We start from the raw sequence: 16495 nt of genomic DNA, 5'->3' as shown, positions 1-16495 counted from the left end.
TTCCAGGGAGGGACTGTAGTTTAGAAAGACAGAACAAAGAATGTTCCAGGTTTAATTCTAAGCATCTCTAACTATGGAGAGGAAAAAATTGTCTCTAAATCAGTGGTTCTTAAACTGTTTGGCCTAATAATTCCTTTTCCTAGTCTTGAATAATGTAATTATCTCCACAAAAAAACCCAGATTCCGTTGTTTTACACAAGTGTCTCAACAGCAGCAATCCCAAAATGGATGCTCAACTCACAAAGAAGCAATTACAAATTGTTCCTTTACCCCAGGATATGCCCAAAGTACCCCCTTGGGGGTAATTACCCCCAGTTTAAGAACCACTGCTCTAAACCCTAGAGAGTCATTGCTGGTCCATGGATATCAGAGTGGCACAGAGTCCCCAAGACCCCTTAAAGTCTTGGGATCATCCTCCAAAGACCTCCAGAAGTTGCCACCAAACTGTCACATTGAATGGCCAAAGAACATTCTTAAGTACATGGAAAATAATCATCACTAAATTTAATTTAAATCAAATTTAGTTTTGCTCTGGACCCTGCCTACTTTTAGGAGCAGGGCCTCTACTGTGTAACGTAAGAGGCCAAAGGTGGCCCTCTGGGTCTCCAAACAGGGCACCTTCAGTGTAGCAAAACTGAGCCACGAGGCCCAACGGTCTGCAGAAGACAGCTACTGATGCTCACGTTAGTTCCGTGTCTCTTCTGGCACTGATCAAATATTCCTTTTCAGCATAGGAGAAGCAGATCAGGGGCAGCCGTTACATTCTCCCCTCCCCTTCCCCAACAAAATTTCTTGAAAACTAAGCCTCTATTTGGGGAGAAGAGAGAGCATGAATTGCTGCCAGGATAAATAGTCCCCCCGCCCCAGCCCCAGTTCCGCTCACTGAAACCCTACAGCGTTCAATGCAGTCACGAAGCCACCGGCCTTGGATAGGCTGTTCACGAAGCGACTTCTGCTCGTTGCAGGCTTCCTTCTCTTGGACACGACTTGTAGCTTGGATATGAAGGTTTTCTGTTTGCTTGCTTGCTTCTTTTTTTTTTTTAAACCTCTTTGATTTTCTTTTTTTCTTTTGTTTTTTAAATTAATTAATTTATATATATATATATATATTTATATTTATATATATATTAAAAAAGCAATAGTCCTTTGGTCCCTAAACTCTAAGGAATGATATGACTTTGAAAGAAGTTAATCCGATCTCCCAGGACTGGGGCAGAAACTGTGACTCTTACACAATCCATGGGATAAAGGTATATAGACCTATTTATATATATCTCTCTTCTGTTAGGTTCAACATCCTCTTAGCAACTGATTTTTCTTTTCCCAAACAGACGCGGAGAAAAACAATTTCCCTTTTTCATTCCCCTTTGAAAACAAAAGTGTTTCCCAGGTATAACGTAACACGCCTGGTCCAAACCCATCAGCTTTGGCTTAGATCTTCCTCTCCCTCCCGCTTCCGAATCTTGAATCTCGGACAAGTGCTTTTGAGAGAAGCTGGTCCCAGCTGCAGGCGTCACGCCCGCAACCTTTTCTCTCGCAAAGTCCCACCCTTCTGCTGCGAGGGAGGCTGGCTTTGTTTTTCCCCCTTCATTTTTTTTTTTCCAAAAAAAAAAGTCTTCTACAGCGGCCCCGTTCCCGTCCGTGGAGTTTCGAGTCGGCAAATAGCAACGCCTCTTTCTCTCAGGTCCAAGTTTGGCCACAACCACCTTCTTTTTTTTCTCTTGCCTTAAAGAGACCAAAATCATAATAAAATAATAATAAAAAAAAAACAGAAAACCAAGTCCCAACCGATTTGAAAACTTTTTAAAAAAAGGGCAAAAAAAAAAAAAAAAAAGAAGGAAAGAAAGAAAGAAAAAGTGTAACAAAAGAAGCTCTCTCGTTCACGAGCACCTCTGCTTCGCCCTCTGCGTTGATCTCTACCTCTTCCTTTTCCGCCGTGATATGTTGCAAAGAAAGTTACAAATCTGGATACGGCACATGGGACAAGGGGAATACTCTTCGTATGCCGCACGGCATCCAGTCTGCAAGACAGAGGGGGAAGGTGAAGGAGGGTGGAGGGTGGAGGGGGGCACATGGTGGCTGCGGAGGACCTGTCCTGCCTGAAGGCCTCCAAAAGCCTGCATGGGGCAACTGTGTCCTACTTGGGGCTTCCCCAAAGGGCAACTGCATTCAATGCCTGCCCAAGAAAAGCTGGATTCTGAAGTCTGGCTAGACTCCAGGATCTCTCTTGTATCCTGGAAGACAAACGAGCGCCTCGCCATCCTATAGAAAAAAGAATCGGTTGTAAATGGTCCCCAACTGACTTTTAGGTATACGAATGGGCCCAGGTTTACCAGGTCCATTGGAAGTTTGTCCGTTCAGGAGATTGTCAGGATATGCGGACGGGCTCTTACATCTCCCTTCGGGTCAGGCTTAAGGGTTGTTGTTTTTTCCCTGTCTCGTTGAATATATTTACATTAAGGTGTAAAAGCAAATCTCCCTTGAGTTGGGATTGACTTCTGGGGTCTTTGCAGGCATGTCCTTAGTGATCCTGGCAACAACATGGTAGGGGTTTACCTTCTCGTGGGATAGTTTTTGACCTCCTCATCTAGCTTATGGCCCTAGGGTATGTCTCATCCAAATACTAACCAGACCTGACCCTGCTTAGCTTTGGAGCCAGACAAAGTTGGCCAGATACCACCAGCTGTTGAAACATCTTCCCTTCAGAGCTGCTTTGTCCCACATCAGATCCTTGGTCTGCTGACCCTGTACCGTGAGCTTACTGGCAAGTTCCCTAAGGTTTGAGATAGGAGTTCTTCCCAGCCCACCTTGGAAATGCTGGGGATTGACCCCGAGGCTTCTGCAGACAAAGCATCTGCTTGCTCTAAACGGCTATAAAAGAGCATTTGGATATCAACCTATAGGGAGATCTTTACATTCTTGAGCTTGTGCAATGATAGTACTTTTTTTGAGGGGTAAAATACAAGCTATAAATATAAACAACTATAATTTTCCAGCCTGGTGATCCTCAGATATGTTGGACTCGAGCTTCCATAAACTTTGGGAATCCTAGAATGTAAGAGTTGGAAGAGGCCATTTAATCCAACCGCCTGCTCAAAACAGAAATTCAAATTAAAACACCCCTGTTAGATAGCTATGTAGATGCTGCTTGAACACTCCCAGAGAAGGGGACTATGAAAGTTCACATCCAACATATCAGGAGGAGGATAGGGAATTCTGTAAATTAACTTGCTATTTCTTCTACAAACCTGATTTCTTAGGTCAACCCCAACCATTTTATCCAGCCATCATGATCATACATAAAGGGCACATACATCATTGTCACATCACAACAGAGAGGAAAAGAAGAAGATACAAAGGAGGACAAAGTGGAGTTTATGGGCTCAAAGAATCCACAACTAGTAAAAGACTGACCAATCAGCACTCCAAAAACTATCCACCATGGGCATCAATATGGCACTGCACAACCGCCAGAAGAGAAGAGGAAGGGGTGGGTGGGAAGAAGAACTGATAATAATAATAATAATAATAATAGTAAAAAATAAAAATAAAGCAGAGATATAGAAAGATCAACGTCAAGTTCATGCAACAAGATTACAACTGGCCACATGGCGTCATCGGAGAGGTCGATGACAACATGAGTGAAGTCACTTACAGTTTCAGATAATTTGGAAGGGAGAGTTTTGTGTTTGGATCTCCCATAACAGCTAGAGGGTTGCTAGGCAACTGTGGGGTCATCCTTGGAGCTATGATTGGCCTGGTCTGGTTAGAGATACACAGTAGTGGATGGGTCGGAGGAAACAAAAATATAAAGGAAAAAAAATGAATCGGTTTGATGGAGTTCCCAGTTGTTGTTATTGTTTCTTCTGGTGGTTCCTGTTCCACTATCTCAGAAAGTCCCCCCCACCCTTTCCATCACACATCCCCTTCATGGAATTGGTTCAGTCCAAACATAGCTAAAGAAGGGAGACCAGATGTTGCCTATGTACAAATAGCACCGGACAACAGTCATCTAGTGAACATCTAGTCACAACCCTCTCCAGGATGGATGATCCTGTATTTCTGTTTCAAGTAGAATAAATTAAATTTGCATTTCTACCTATTAATTAGCGAATACAAGGTCTACATCATCTGTACGGAGTACATACATTTGCATTCTTTTTTTGTATGTGATGGATTTCATTTTTCAGCAATGGGTAAATAGACACCCTGGTTCCTATTTTCTAGCTGGATGCAGAAAGATGTTATTTTAGGAAGGCAGAAGATAGGCAAAGGTTCCATACTTGATTCCAGAACATGTATCCAAGAAATTAAAATACTGCCTCATTAAAAGAAACCAATATCTTTTCTAACAAGTTGATTCCTTTGCTTTTTAAACTTCTTTTTCCTAAGCTTAGAAAACTGATAGAAGCCTGACAAATCATTTTTCAATTTTCCAGTTTGGAATCCTTTTCTAATCCTCCTTGTTTTCCTTTGAATTCCTACCTTTGTTTGGAACCATGGAACTCAAAATGGAATAAAGTCAAAAAAAGCCCTTACGGTATATGGCCAAGTGACACATTTAGAAGAACCATGTCCCAGATTGAAATACAAATGGGGTGTTTAAAAAAGTAATCCCTGAGAGAGAGAGAGAGAGAGAGAGAGAGAGAGAGAGAGAGAAGAAAGAAAGAAAGAAAGAAAGAAAGAAAGAAAGAAAGAAAGAAAGAAAGAAAGAAAGAAAGAAAAGAAGGAGAGTGAAACTGTGTGATTGCTCATCTCGATTCAGAAGTAATATAATTCTAGGCAGGGCATACCACTTAATTATCTTGGATATGTAAATTATCATGAGCAAACCTAAATTGAGTTGTAAACGTATTTTTCAGTCCTGAATAGGATGCTTCTATTAACACCATCTAGCATTGGTCTTTTGGTAAGCATTCCTGACTGGACCTCTTTTCTTTTCTACTGAGCCCAGTGGTGGCAAGCTTTCTTTGGCCAAAGTAAGTCAAGGCTTGGGTTACACCTCTCCCCTTTTAACATGCTCCACGGCTGCTTTCTTGCACATGCTGATGCCCACCCAATGGCTGATCCCAATGGCCAAGGATAACCAAGAGCAGGATTGCTCTCTGTACTTTAAAACAATTGTTTGGCATACATCGATGTTCAAAATCTTTCAAAGTATACAACTGAATGCTGAACCGAGAAGACTCTACTCAAATTTATCTGGCATCAAGTAGGATTGGAACCAAAATCATGAACCTGTTTGCAAGGCACTCAAGGAAAAAAGATCTCTCTGTTGCTCGAGAATTCCAAAGTTGGCTTTCTGAACCCACATATTTATATTGAATCCCCAGATTCCCTGAGTTGGAAATAGCATCTATTGGGTTCTGGTGATGTTACGAGCAAGAGAGATTTTCCTTTCCTTCCAGCATCTCCTCAGATCATAATCTGAACCAGTGAAGAATCATTTTCTATGTTTATCCCATATGATCTGAAAGCCTCTCCACTTCATCGAACCAGGTTCTTTCCAATCCACCAAATATCCTCGAGTAGGTTATAGAACTGTTGTAGCTAGTAGATTTGCAGGGGTGGGAGCTGGGGAGAGAGGAAATAAGCCCCTTTCAATGACATCTCCATGTCACTGGATGGTTTCCAGTGGCCCTTCAGAAATTTAAGAGGTTGAGTTGGAGTGACAAGACTTTAAATGCCGGGCTTCTTCCTGACAGTCCTCCAATCAGTGCAGACATACCAAGTTTCAACTACAAGAATGGGGTGGGAATCTATTTTCTCCCCCTTTTATTTGACCTAATTGCCCACTAAGTGGGGTTCAAGAAAAGGGGCACTTGGGAGAACGATAGAGCAATGGAGTAGGTGGGGGAAGTGAGGTTGTCAGTGCACAAACTTGAAAATGTGTATCTGTATCCACATGCCTGTATATTATGCATGCATGCACCTATGTGCATGTTAAAAGCCAAATATCCCCTTAAAGTGAGCTTTTCATGACATCTATCTGGGTTCCATTGTGTTCTTGGCAACAACATGGAAATATTTCTCACCATCTTCTTTCCAGAATGATGTTTTTTGCTTTCCAATTCAGTTCTGGAATTTCTTACCCAAGTAACCAAGTCTGATCTTGCTAAGTTTTTTGGTGAGATCTGCTAGTGCTGCCACTTAATTGGACATCTATATCAAGCTGATTCCCCCAACTGCTCATTAAAATTTAGCATAATATTTTCCATCAGTAAATTATCCCAACACATTTCTATCTATGGATGGCTAACTAAGGATAACCTGAGTAATGAAGAGATTACTTTCCTTTTTGCCATACTGTGTTAAGCGTATGCATGAACTATGATGGAGGAAGAGTCAACTTTGTTTCTGAATAGATATTTGGAGGCATGGGCCTGTCTCCTATTAGCTGAACCCAGAATAGCTCAGCGAAACTGAATGGTTGGAGGTTTAGGTAAGACAAAAGGGAGTACGTTGTTTCCCAGTGTGTCATCAAATGATGGAATTTAGTGCCATAAAACTGGTGATGGCAACCAACTTAGATGGATTTTCAAACCATTGAATAGATTCATGGAGGAGAAGGATATTGATGACCACTAATCATGATGGCATTTTATTCCCAACCAGTTTCGGAGATAGTTATGAGCTTGAACATAAGTTGTAGAAGGATATTTTCTCACTCATTTTCTGCCAGAGGGCTTCCCACTGGCATTTGCTAGGTCCACAGAAAGTGGAATAGATAGACTTTTGATCTCACCCATCAGGGCCCTTCTTGTATTTCCACCTTTCTGCAGGCACTTGCACGCACATGCACAAACAGATCCTCTCTCTCTCCCTCTTACAAACAGACACTCACATTTTCCAGCTTAAAATGATTCCTCTTTCTACACAACCCAGCAAAGAGGAAGCTAAGTGGACTTAACTTACAAAGTACAGTGGTACCTCGGGTCACGAATGCTTCTGTTCAAGACCAATTCGGGTCATGAACAGCACCGTTCGCAAAATTTTGCTTCCGTTCACAAACTCTGCATCGGGTGATGAACAGGATCCGCGGCCATTTTCCCTGCTGACACACGTGGTCGTGGCTTCCTGTAGGGAGGGGGACTCTCCCTCCAAACAATAACCGCCTTCCCACCCGCCTTCCTGTCCTCCACGCCTCAAGCAAGGTTAGTGTTCTCTCTCTTCATACTGTACTGTACTGTACTTTGTGTCATATTTTTATGGTTTTAAAAAAAATACATATGGTTCAGAACGGATTAACCGTATTTACATTGAACCTTATGGGAAAATTTGATTCGGGTTGCGACCAATTTGGGTCGCGACTAGAGTCGCAGAACGAATTAAGTTCGTGACCCGAGGTACCACTGTAGACTGTAAGATATGTCCTGCCAAGATATAGTTTGGCTCAAAACCCCAAACCCCTTGAGATCATCCACCTTAAACTGGATACCCCTTTGGTGGTTCTCTACTCCGTTAATTTCTCTTTGGGGCAAAATTTCCAATCAGGCCTTCACCTCCCCAACAGATATGAATACCAGGAATAGAGCCCCCCCACAGCAAACTGCAATGAAGCCTCAGATGACTTGCCTTGGGTGACATCATCATGCTACCATTACGTACATGTGTCCTGATGCTTGACCCAGGTACCTAAATCATAGTAATTGCATGATGATGTCACACGTGTTTCATTACTTGCCACTCACTATGGACACCCATGATTAGAAGACAGTCATTTTGCCTCCTTGTTATCTGAGAAGAAAGGCAGATTCCTGCTACTGTCTTCCTGAACTTTCCTGTTGGTTGCCTGGCTGAGGCATCGCCTGCCAACGCCTTACCTGTTTTCAGATCCGGGGTGAACAGGGATCAGTAGGGTCGGTTTGCATCTTTTGGCCTCTTTAATTGGACCTTTAGCCTCTTCATGCCGATCTGGAAGCCGTTCATGGCTTGAATGGCTGCCTGGGCACTAGTTGGATTGTCAAAACTGACGAAACCTGGGAAGGGAGCCGCCAGCCGGAGAAGTGAGCAATGGGGCGATGGGGTTGGTGAAGGGTGAGAAGAGAAAAATGAAAGGAAGCACATCTGTTAGCACCTGGCTCCATAAACTGCATATCCTCTTACCCGTTGTGGGGGATTGAATGAAAGAGAATTTGCTTCTGAAATTTTTGGCCAAGAAGAAAATTCCTCTAAGTGGGGTATGTGAGAGGAAAATTATTAGTAGCCTTCTATATGTTTTAATGTTAGTTTTGATTGCATTAATAAAGCCAAGTTAGCTAAAATATGGCCTGTAGGGCAATAACAGGAAACTTGCAAGACTAAGCAAATTGCTGATGGGAAAAGACGTGACAAGGGAAGTCTGGTAAAGTCTGGTAAAATTAGCACCAAGGAAGTTATGATTCAGTTGCAAATCCTGGGAGTCATGTCTGTGGTTTGTGGTTTTTGAGGATAAAAGGGATTGCAACTAAGGGGACGGTACAATTTTGGTCCAGCTGTCTACCTGACAGCTTGGTCAAGATGGTCGGCATTGCAGTGTGAATCTAAGTGAGTTCCTTGTATGCTATTGGTTGAATTTTACTTGCTTATTGAACTAACATTTAATAAAGCTTTTAGAACTTTGAAGTGACTTATGTTACGGTGTGTCTGTCTCCCATGTTTAATGAGGTTTTTTCCCTGACAGGTACCTGTCCCTGCATTTATTTGGTGCTCAAGGTGGGTAAGATGTGCCTGTGAATGTCTGTGCTTTCTTGCACAATCCTCTCTCTGGCGTTCTGCAGCTTCCCTGGCTGCTCACACTTCTGGTGCGTTACAAAGGAAGGTAACTCCTATCATTGGCTTACATGGGGAAGTGGAGGCAGTCAGTGGAGGCAGCCTCTCTGTCATCAGAGAGATGGAGAAGCACGTCACCATCTCAGCAGCTGCTTCCCCCTCTAACAGAAAGATTAACTTCAACAACCCCATCAAGAGAAATTTGAAAGCAATGCTCAAGCACCCAAAGAATAAAGCTTGTTCTGTAGGGAAAGAAAACTCTTCAGAAGGTCCAAGACATGGTTTGGCACAACGTTCACGTAAAAGTACACCTGACAGCCAGAGCCACTGTTTCACAGAAAATACCTTGGCCACTCAGAAGAGGCAAATCTTTTGGGTCACCTTCTTTATAACATCGTCTGAAAGTTCCAAACTATACCATAGACACAAAGGGCTGGAAATAGCAAAGTCCCCTATTCTAAGGTTCTTTAACTCCAGGGAAAATATAATTTAGATAGAGTAAGTCTCTTACTCTTGTCTTCGCCCAAACCCGTCTTCCTTGTGCTGATGTCTTTCAAGGGATGGGTTCCAATTCTCAGCAGTTCCAGCTCAAATGTGGGAGTTGCATTTGCTCATTGGAGAGCTCTTTAAATCATGTCATTGGGACATCGTTATTCCATCATCCCATCTCAATTTACACAAACACACTGACATTATTGTAGGGCACTAGTGAGGAAGTCTTGAACGTGGACCTCTATCCACCAAGCTCTGGCCTTACTTCCCAGATTATTGTTATCTGTTTCTGCTGCCAATATGGCAGTTTGAATTGTGTGCTCAGAGAAAATAATCTAAGCTTCGGGACTGGACTGTCCAAAGAAACCAATATACAAATAAATATTCTAGCAAAAAACTAGCCGAGAGGTTGTGTAGTGTAGTACCCACAGGAATCATGTTGCACCCCAGATGGCTTCTCGGGAATTCCAAAATTAATTACTTTCTTACAAAAGTAATTTTTTTTTTAATGGCTGAAATCTCAAAAGTTTGCCAAATTTCATGAGACTTTGGTGTTTTCACATGGGATCTTACACGATCTCAGGATGAAAATGCCGATATCTTGCAAGAGGTTGGTACTGTATTTTCACACAAGATTGGATGAAATTACGGTGCTGAGATTACCAGTCTACTTATTTAGGGGGTTCATTTTGGGTGTAACTTACGTCTGATCTCTGTCCTAGACTCAAGTCTCCGTGTCTTGGGTTTAGGGCAAGGTCTTAGTCTGCTCGCTGACTTCTCCCCCCCAATTTCTGACTTGGACTGTAAAGTCTATTTGACCATTGCCTGGGCCTGACCCTTGTCAATGCTCAGCTTGAATCAGCATCTCGTCCCTTGCATGTCCCTTTGCTGACATCTCACCTTTTGCACTAACTTGCTGTCCAAGGGCATTCCTAGTTTAAAGTACCAGATCAGCTGCTAAGCGAACCTTGAAGCAAGCCTACTGGAACTTACCAAAGCATTTACTTTGGTTGGTGGCACGGTCAACAAAAACTTTGGCAGAGATGACGCTGCCAAAAGGTAGGAACATCTGCATGAGTTCTGCATCGCCAAACTCCTGGGGCAGGTGATAAATGAAGAGGTTACAGCCTTCAGGACCTAGGACGGCAACATAGGTGCACAAAACAGAGGAAAGGAAGTTGTGTAAGAGGAAAAGAGACCAAGTACCAAACACTGGGCAACTTTCTTGTCAGCCATTGCATTTGAATCCTTAATGCATTTGTGTTTTGTCAATGCACTTAAAAAAAATTTACCCCCCCCCCCATTGATTTGCTAAATAAATCTTCCCCCTCGGATGCTTTCGAAATGTATTGATTTTCAATTCACATAATCCTTAGCTAAAACGGCCCACAGTCATATTGTATTGTCTACAACACATTCATTGAATGGAGTTGTTGGCATGTGGTTTTTCAGGTGCAACTGGACTCATCTGAAAGGCTCAGAAGAACCTTGCTTCTTTGATTACATCCTGACTGTTGGCCTAAATGAGGTGAGAGGTTACTCCCATCACAGATAGTAAATTTTCAATGCTTGGAGTTTAAAGGTAATGCTACTAGAGGATGATCCAAAAGAGCTTGTCCCTATGTTAAGTAGCTGTTAGCTACAGAAACTTTCTGCATTCCAGCCCTGGAAAAATCTAGATCACAACATATTTTACAGACACTTTGGTAAGCACACGGGCATCCTGTAGAACAACGGAGAAAGGTTATATGTCAGCTTTCTCTCCCAAAGAGATTGTAAGCCAGCTAATGTCCAGAATTTCCAGCAATGATTATGCTGGCTTGGAATACTGGGAGTTGAACTCTATGTATCTGGAAGGTCCTTAAATTGAGGAAAACTGGTACAGATTCATTGGCCTAATTGACATGTAGGATCCGAGTTTTCAAACATAATGCTTCATGTTGATAGATGATGCATTATCATGGCCTATGAAAAAGATAACGTCTGCATACATTCAACTCAGCTACGTCCTTTCCATGGGAAAAGCTGTGAAAATCCCCTATTCTAATGTGAGAATGCAAGTTAACAGAGCTCCATGTTCTTCTAACACTTATTAGAACATCCCCAATGCCTCTGAATCACTCAGCGCCTTTCCTTCTCTTACAATTTAGGTGTCGCTTTCCAATTCACCTCCCTTTTTTCATTGTTTTCCATTATTCACACTCTTCTCTGGTTTTGTTTCCATTGTCTCATGTGCTAGATTCCTGCCACCCTACTCGAATGTCCTTCAACCTTCTACATCACCTGCTCTGGTCAATATTTGCATCTTCTCACTGGTTGCTCACTATTGATGTCGGTGTCAATTTGCCCACCACTGTTCCTCCTCCAAATGACCTACAAATTAGATCTGAATGTGTATGAACTAGTCAGACAAAGATCTTTCTCTACCATGTCTTTTTAGCACTGGCTGAGAGTTCACAAGGGAGGCGACTTTTACATTATCAGAAGGAACTGTGCCAGCTCTGGGAAAAAAACAAATTCCATTTTTAATTAAGCCAGCTTAAGGTTTGAAAGTAGGGTGCTCGTTTATGAAAAGGCAAGATGGCATAAACAAGGGGACTGCTGTTAAATAGGGATACACAAAGCAACTTGAACCCAAAATGTGTCACATTTGAAATAGATTGCTCTAACTAATTAGGAAGGGTTTTGAGCTGGAAAGTGTTCCATTTCAAGCTCAGAAGGCTTTTGGAATATTAAAACTGAAATAACTGTGTTGGATTCAAAATAGAAGATTCTTAAGCTGCAAATATTTTGCACACCCCTAGTATTCAAGCCATGTCCAAAGAGGCTGCGTTCCACCTAACATTTTAAAATAATGTAGAAATTACTTGGCCTATCTACCAATTCTTAGGAATTTCTTTCCTGCATTACAGCCACACAGAGAAGTTATGGAGCGCTTCCTTTGGTGTACTGGTGAAGGTACCAGGTAGAAAACGGGAGACCGTGGGTTCTAGTCCCACCTAGGCACAAAGCCAGCTGGGTGACCTTATTTATTTATTTATTAAATTTATATGCCACCCATCTCCTCACTCTCTCTCAGCCCTAGGAAGCAGGCAATGGCAAGCCACTTCTGAAATCTTGCCAAGAAAACTGCGAAGACTTGGCCAGGCAGTCGCCAGGAGTCAAAAACTGACTCAAAGGCATACACACAAACCTTTCTGGATCATTTGAACCCAAGCTAACTGTGATGGAATTAAGCATCATTTAGAAGAAACATGCTGACTTTGAACCAAAGTTTATAAAGGTGGCTTGTCTTCATTACCATAGTTAAGACTGACCTCTGTTTTATTGTTCGGATGACAAGGGATTAGTCTAGACAAAAGTGAACAGTTACAATTTCTTCCTTGTGGTTACATGGGAGAAAAAATGTGAGAAAAATTTTCATGATACTATCTCTTGGTTTAGGGTTAGATCTAAATGCACTCTTTAGCAGTGTTCACATGGTTTAGTGAACTAGCCAAAATGGCTTGGCTTATACAGAATGTTAAGCCACAATAAAAAAAACACATTTTAGTGTAGAGTGCTGAGGAACATGAACCCACTGTTTTTCATGGTTTTAGCATGGTTTTGTATGTTTAAAGAATTGGTTTTAAACACTGTATGTTCTCCTGAAAGACAGGATACCCTTTTTTAAACTTGTCTATCCTTTCTACGTTCTTCTTATATACTTATTGTTTTATGTCAGTTGAGCTACACTGACACTTTTAGAGAGGCTTCTCTCACATTTCTAGGAAGCCACCTCGATCTTGGTCCCACCCAAAGCAGAAAGTTGCTCAGGAGACCTTGTGCTCTATGGGATGTGGTCCCCCCTCCTCCCTGAGACCCAGCCTTTCTGTTCCACCTCACCTTCTCTCTGCTGTTGGGGGATGATGGGAGTTTGCTGTGGGAAGGCTTGGCTGATTGGTGCATAGGCGGCTGGATATGCTGCTAGAACACAAAAACAGAAGGATCAGGCCCAATCAAACATAACACCCTGCCTTCATGGGGAGAAATGATGACACCAAACCAATGGCTGTGGTCCCAAGTGAGAATGGTCATGACCCACCACGAACCTGACCTGATTCAGTTCTGAAAACACATGCATCTCTCTCTCTCTCTCTCTCTCTCTCTCTCTCTCTCTCTCACACACACACACACACACACACACACAGAGTGCTTGTGCACAGCCCCCCAAATGGCCTTGTACAACATGAAATACAAAGAGTTCTAAGACAGAAGATTGTATTGTATAGCTTGGTTGATCTGGAGAAAACTTGTGCTGCATTGAATTTTATATAAACTGAACATGTTGGATCAGATTAATGAACACAAGCTGGTGTTTTGGATTACTACTCACACTACTATTGGTCATGCTGGCTGGGTGTTGGAGTCCAAAATACTTAGAAAGCTGTTTAGATTTAGAGATTTGTCTGTCTTATGGAACTGGTGGATTTGCTTAGTCTTTTCTCTATCAACCACCACAGCCTCTCCAAGATGATCAGGAGATGTGCTGTGACATGGAGGGCTGCAGAGAAAGAAGATGGTGGAAAATCACAATGAAGCCCTGTCTTCAAGGGGCTCAGAAGTAGAGCTTTCATCTGATTTCCAGCCCTCTCCCTTCTTCTCCATGCCACAGCCCATCCAACTGAGCAGGACAGAATGGGGAGAAAAATGTGCTGGATCACTAAGGGGACCAAGGGAATTGCCAAGCCATATAGTCCCTTGGTCATTCCAGGGAGCACTGGAGAAAGACACACCACTTGGGAAACAGCCACGCACTGGAAGCATGCAATGCACTTTCACAGAACATGGAAGACTCTTGGAAATCTTGTATAATTAAGAAGGTAAATCCAGCCCCTCTCTGCCCCACCACAGACTTTTTTCCCAGTAAAATTTGTCCCTGTATAAATCTGTTGGAAGCCTAACCCTGAAGATCATTTGTAGCATGATCCACGATCAACGCTCTTTTCAATCCCTACCTGTGAGGAAGCTTTCTCACTCAAGCACAATCTGTGTTTGAATGCCAAGGTGTTTGCTAACCATCCATCCTTCTCCCTAAAGTAATCATGCTCTTCACACGTGCCAAAGAAGTGAAGCCCGTTTCCTCTCACACACCCTCGTTGTATTACAAAGGTGGCAAAGGGACAGAAACAAAGAAAGGTGCAGGAAAAGAGGAAGAGACAGAGGGAGAATGGGGAGGGGGGACGGGGGCAAAGCAATGTTGAGACCTGCATAGTGCTGCATGCCTGCGTAGGCTTGTTGGAGGGGGTCGGCCACAGTGGGACTTTGAGCTGGGAAGAGAAAAGAAGGAAGAAGGACGAGAATAAGCAGACTCAATCGGAGAACAGCTTTCAGAGCAGTGTGATCAGGGGTCAGAGCTACTAGGAGGGGATGTGATCCTCCTCTTTGACTTGCAGTCCCTGGGCAGAGCAACCTGTGGCCATCCAGATGTCATGGATGCCAACTCCCATCATCCTTTCCCACGGGCTAGGCCAGCACATACAGGTGGGAGATGTCTTTTAGCAACATCTGAAGGAACAATGTTGCTCATTTCTAAGAACGGTTTTGTTATTTATGTTACCTGGATAATGAGAAAAATCCCATTGCCCCCGTTGGGGGTTTTGTTTGAGGGGCTTTACAGTCTGCAGTAGCAATGGTTCACACAACACATTCAGCCAAACAGTTGAATTAAGGAGGGCACAGAGGCCGCCCTCTTAAACCCCACCTTTGCAGTCTTTGAATTGTATTTGGGGGAGTCTGGAAATCTGAAATGACCCATTATTGGTTTCCAGGAACTAGGATGTGAAGCCCAACCTAATACTTGGCTTCAGATTCCAGTTCCTGCAAGCCATATGTGGCCACCACTCTGTGGATGATACAAAATGATCAGCTATAGCCTTTCCTCTACAGCAGTGTTTCTCCAGTTTGGCCACTTTAAGACCTGTGGACTTCAACTCCCAGAATTCCCTAGCCAGCAATTGCTGGGAGTTGAACCCCACAGGTCTTAAAGTGGCTGAGTTGCAGAAACACCATCCTATCGTGAGTTCCTTTGTGCAATGAACTCACAATTCTTACTTGAGCCCTCTGCCCTCATGTCTTATTCCCAGGCCACACTTCACAGAGCCTTATTCTTTATTGCAAACCTCCCAGCAACTACAAAACCCATTGGGTAGGGGAGCAAATCGGATGATGCCCCATTATGCCACCAGCTCCATCATCATAGCAAAGGTTGGATTCTGCTAAGGATCGCCACTGAGGAAACGTAACAAGCTGCCGTTGCATCAACCTGGCTAGTTGCCTTTGTGTCATTTTCCCCAACCCTGGGCACCTTCCCGAAGGATGGACTTCCACTCCCAGAGACCCCTACTCTGCCACTGCTGAGAATTCTGGGAATTGAAGTCCACACGTTGGGAGGACACCCAGGTTGGGAAGCTCTTAGCATGTTAGGCTAAGGTAGGGCTGGCATATCTGGATTTGCCAAAAACCTGGGCAATGAATAGATAACAACAAAGACATAGGAGTCTTAGTATCTCTTTGCTGCCATCTGAACACTGGGCTTTTCCAGCCCATATATGGCAGCTCTGGGCAAATGGTGCCAGTCTTGGAGCTGCAAAAACACCCATTACAGCACCACAAGGATGTAGTTGCACCCAGGGAGGTGTAGGTGTGAGATTAATGCCCAACCTTCTAGGCATCACTTTTCATAAGTCCACTATATGGAAAACACATTTCCTACTGCCTTAGCCACTGCCCAGCGTACAGTGGGTGCTATTCTGAAGTTTTTCTATTCTAAAGGAGGAGAAGTGGTAGCCCCTGAACTTAAAATATTCCAAGGCAAGGGGATAGCTCAGATGTTGTATGGGGCTGAGATCTGGGGGTGGGATGAGAAGATGAGCTGGGCTAACCGCAAGGGTATTTCTCCCCTGTTTTTGGACAGACCGATACACCCACTACCATCATGACTGATGACCCTTCCTTCGTTCAAGAACTTACCTGGGTACGGATGAATCCCGTTGGTGTAAATGGTTTCCGATGCTGGCTGTCCATTAGTCTGCGGTGGGAGAGGACTAAACCCATTCACTCCAATGGGCGTAGCTATGCTGGGGACTGGAGCTGTGCTGATCCCTGGAGGTGTGCTTGTACCTAAAACACCAGGCAGACAGAAGGCAAAAAGAGAGAGCGATGAATGCAGAGGGGGCAGCAGAATTAACACAGAGCAAGACATGGGAAAGAA

At 43.3% G+C, this 16495-nt stretch overlaps 1 protein-coding gene across 1 annotated transcript in view; it reads right to left on the bottom strand.

Annotated features, from left to right (window-relative positions):
• Positions 1 to 1197: 1197 nt before the first annotated feature.
• The window catches only part of CELF6 (CUGBP Elav-like family member 6), a 32889-nt gene continuing 17591 nt past the window's right edge, over positions 1198 to 16495 (bottom strand). Inside the window, exons 6-10 of the mRNA XM_025164420.2 lie at positions 16255 to 16404; positions 13129 to 13209; positions 10237 to 10380; positions 7824 to 7979; positions 1198 to 2021 (exon numbers count right to left, since the gene is read on the bottom strand). Of these exons, the coding sequence (XP_025020188.2) occupies positions 7852 to 7979; positions 10237 to 10380; positions 13129 to 13209; positions 16255 to 16404 (503 nt within the window). The 3' untranslated portion in view covers positions 1198 to 2021; positions 7824 to 7851. The remainder of the gene's footprint in view (positions 2022 to 7823; positions 7980 to 10236; positions 10381 to 13128; positions 13210 to 16254; positions 16405 to 16495) is intronic.

Source organism: Python bivittatus, unplaced genomic scaffold (genome assembly GCF_059951505.1).
Source record: "Python bivittatus isolate LINGU-HERP-01145 unplaced genomic scaffold, Pbiv_v1 ctg000530_np1212, whole genome shotgun sequence".
Lineage (NCBI taxonomy): Eukaryota > Metazoa > Chordata > Lepidosauria > Squamata > Pythonidae > Python > Python bivittatus.
The sequence above is the reverse complement of the archived record's forward strand: the minus strand, read 5'-3'. Positions and strand labels throughout refer to the sequence as shown.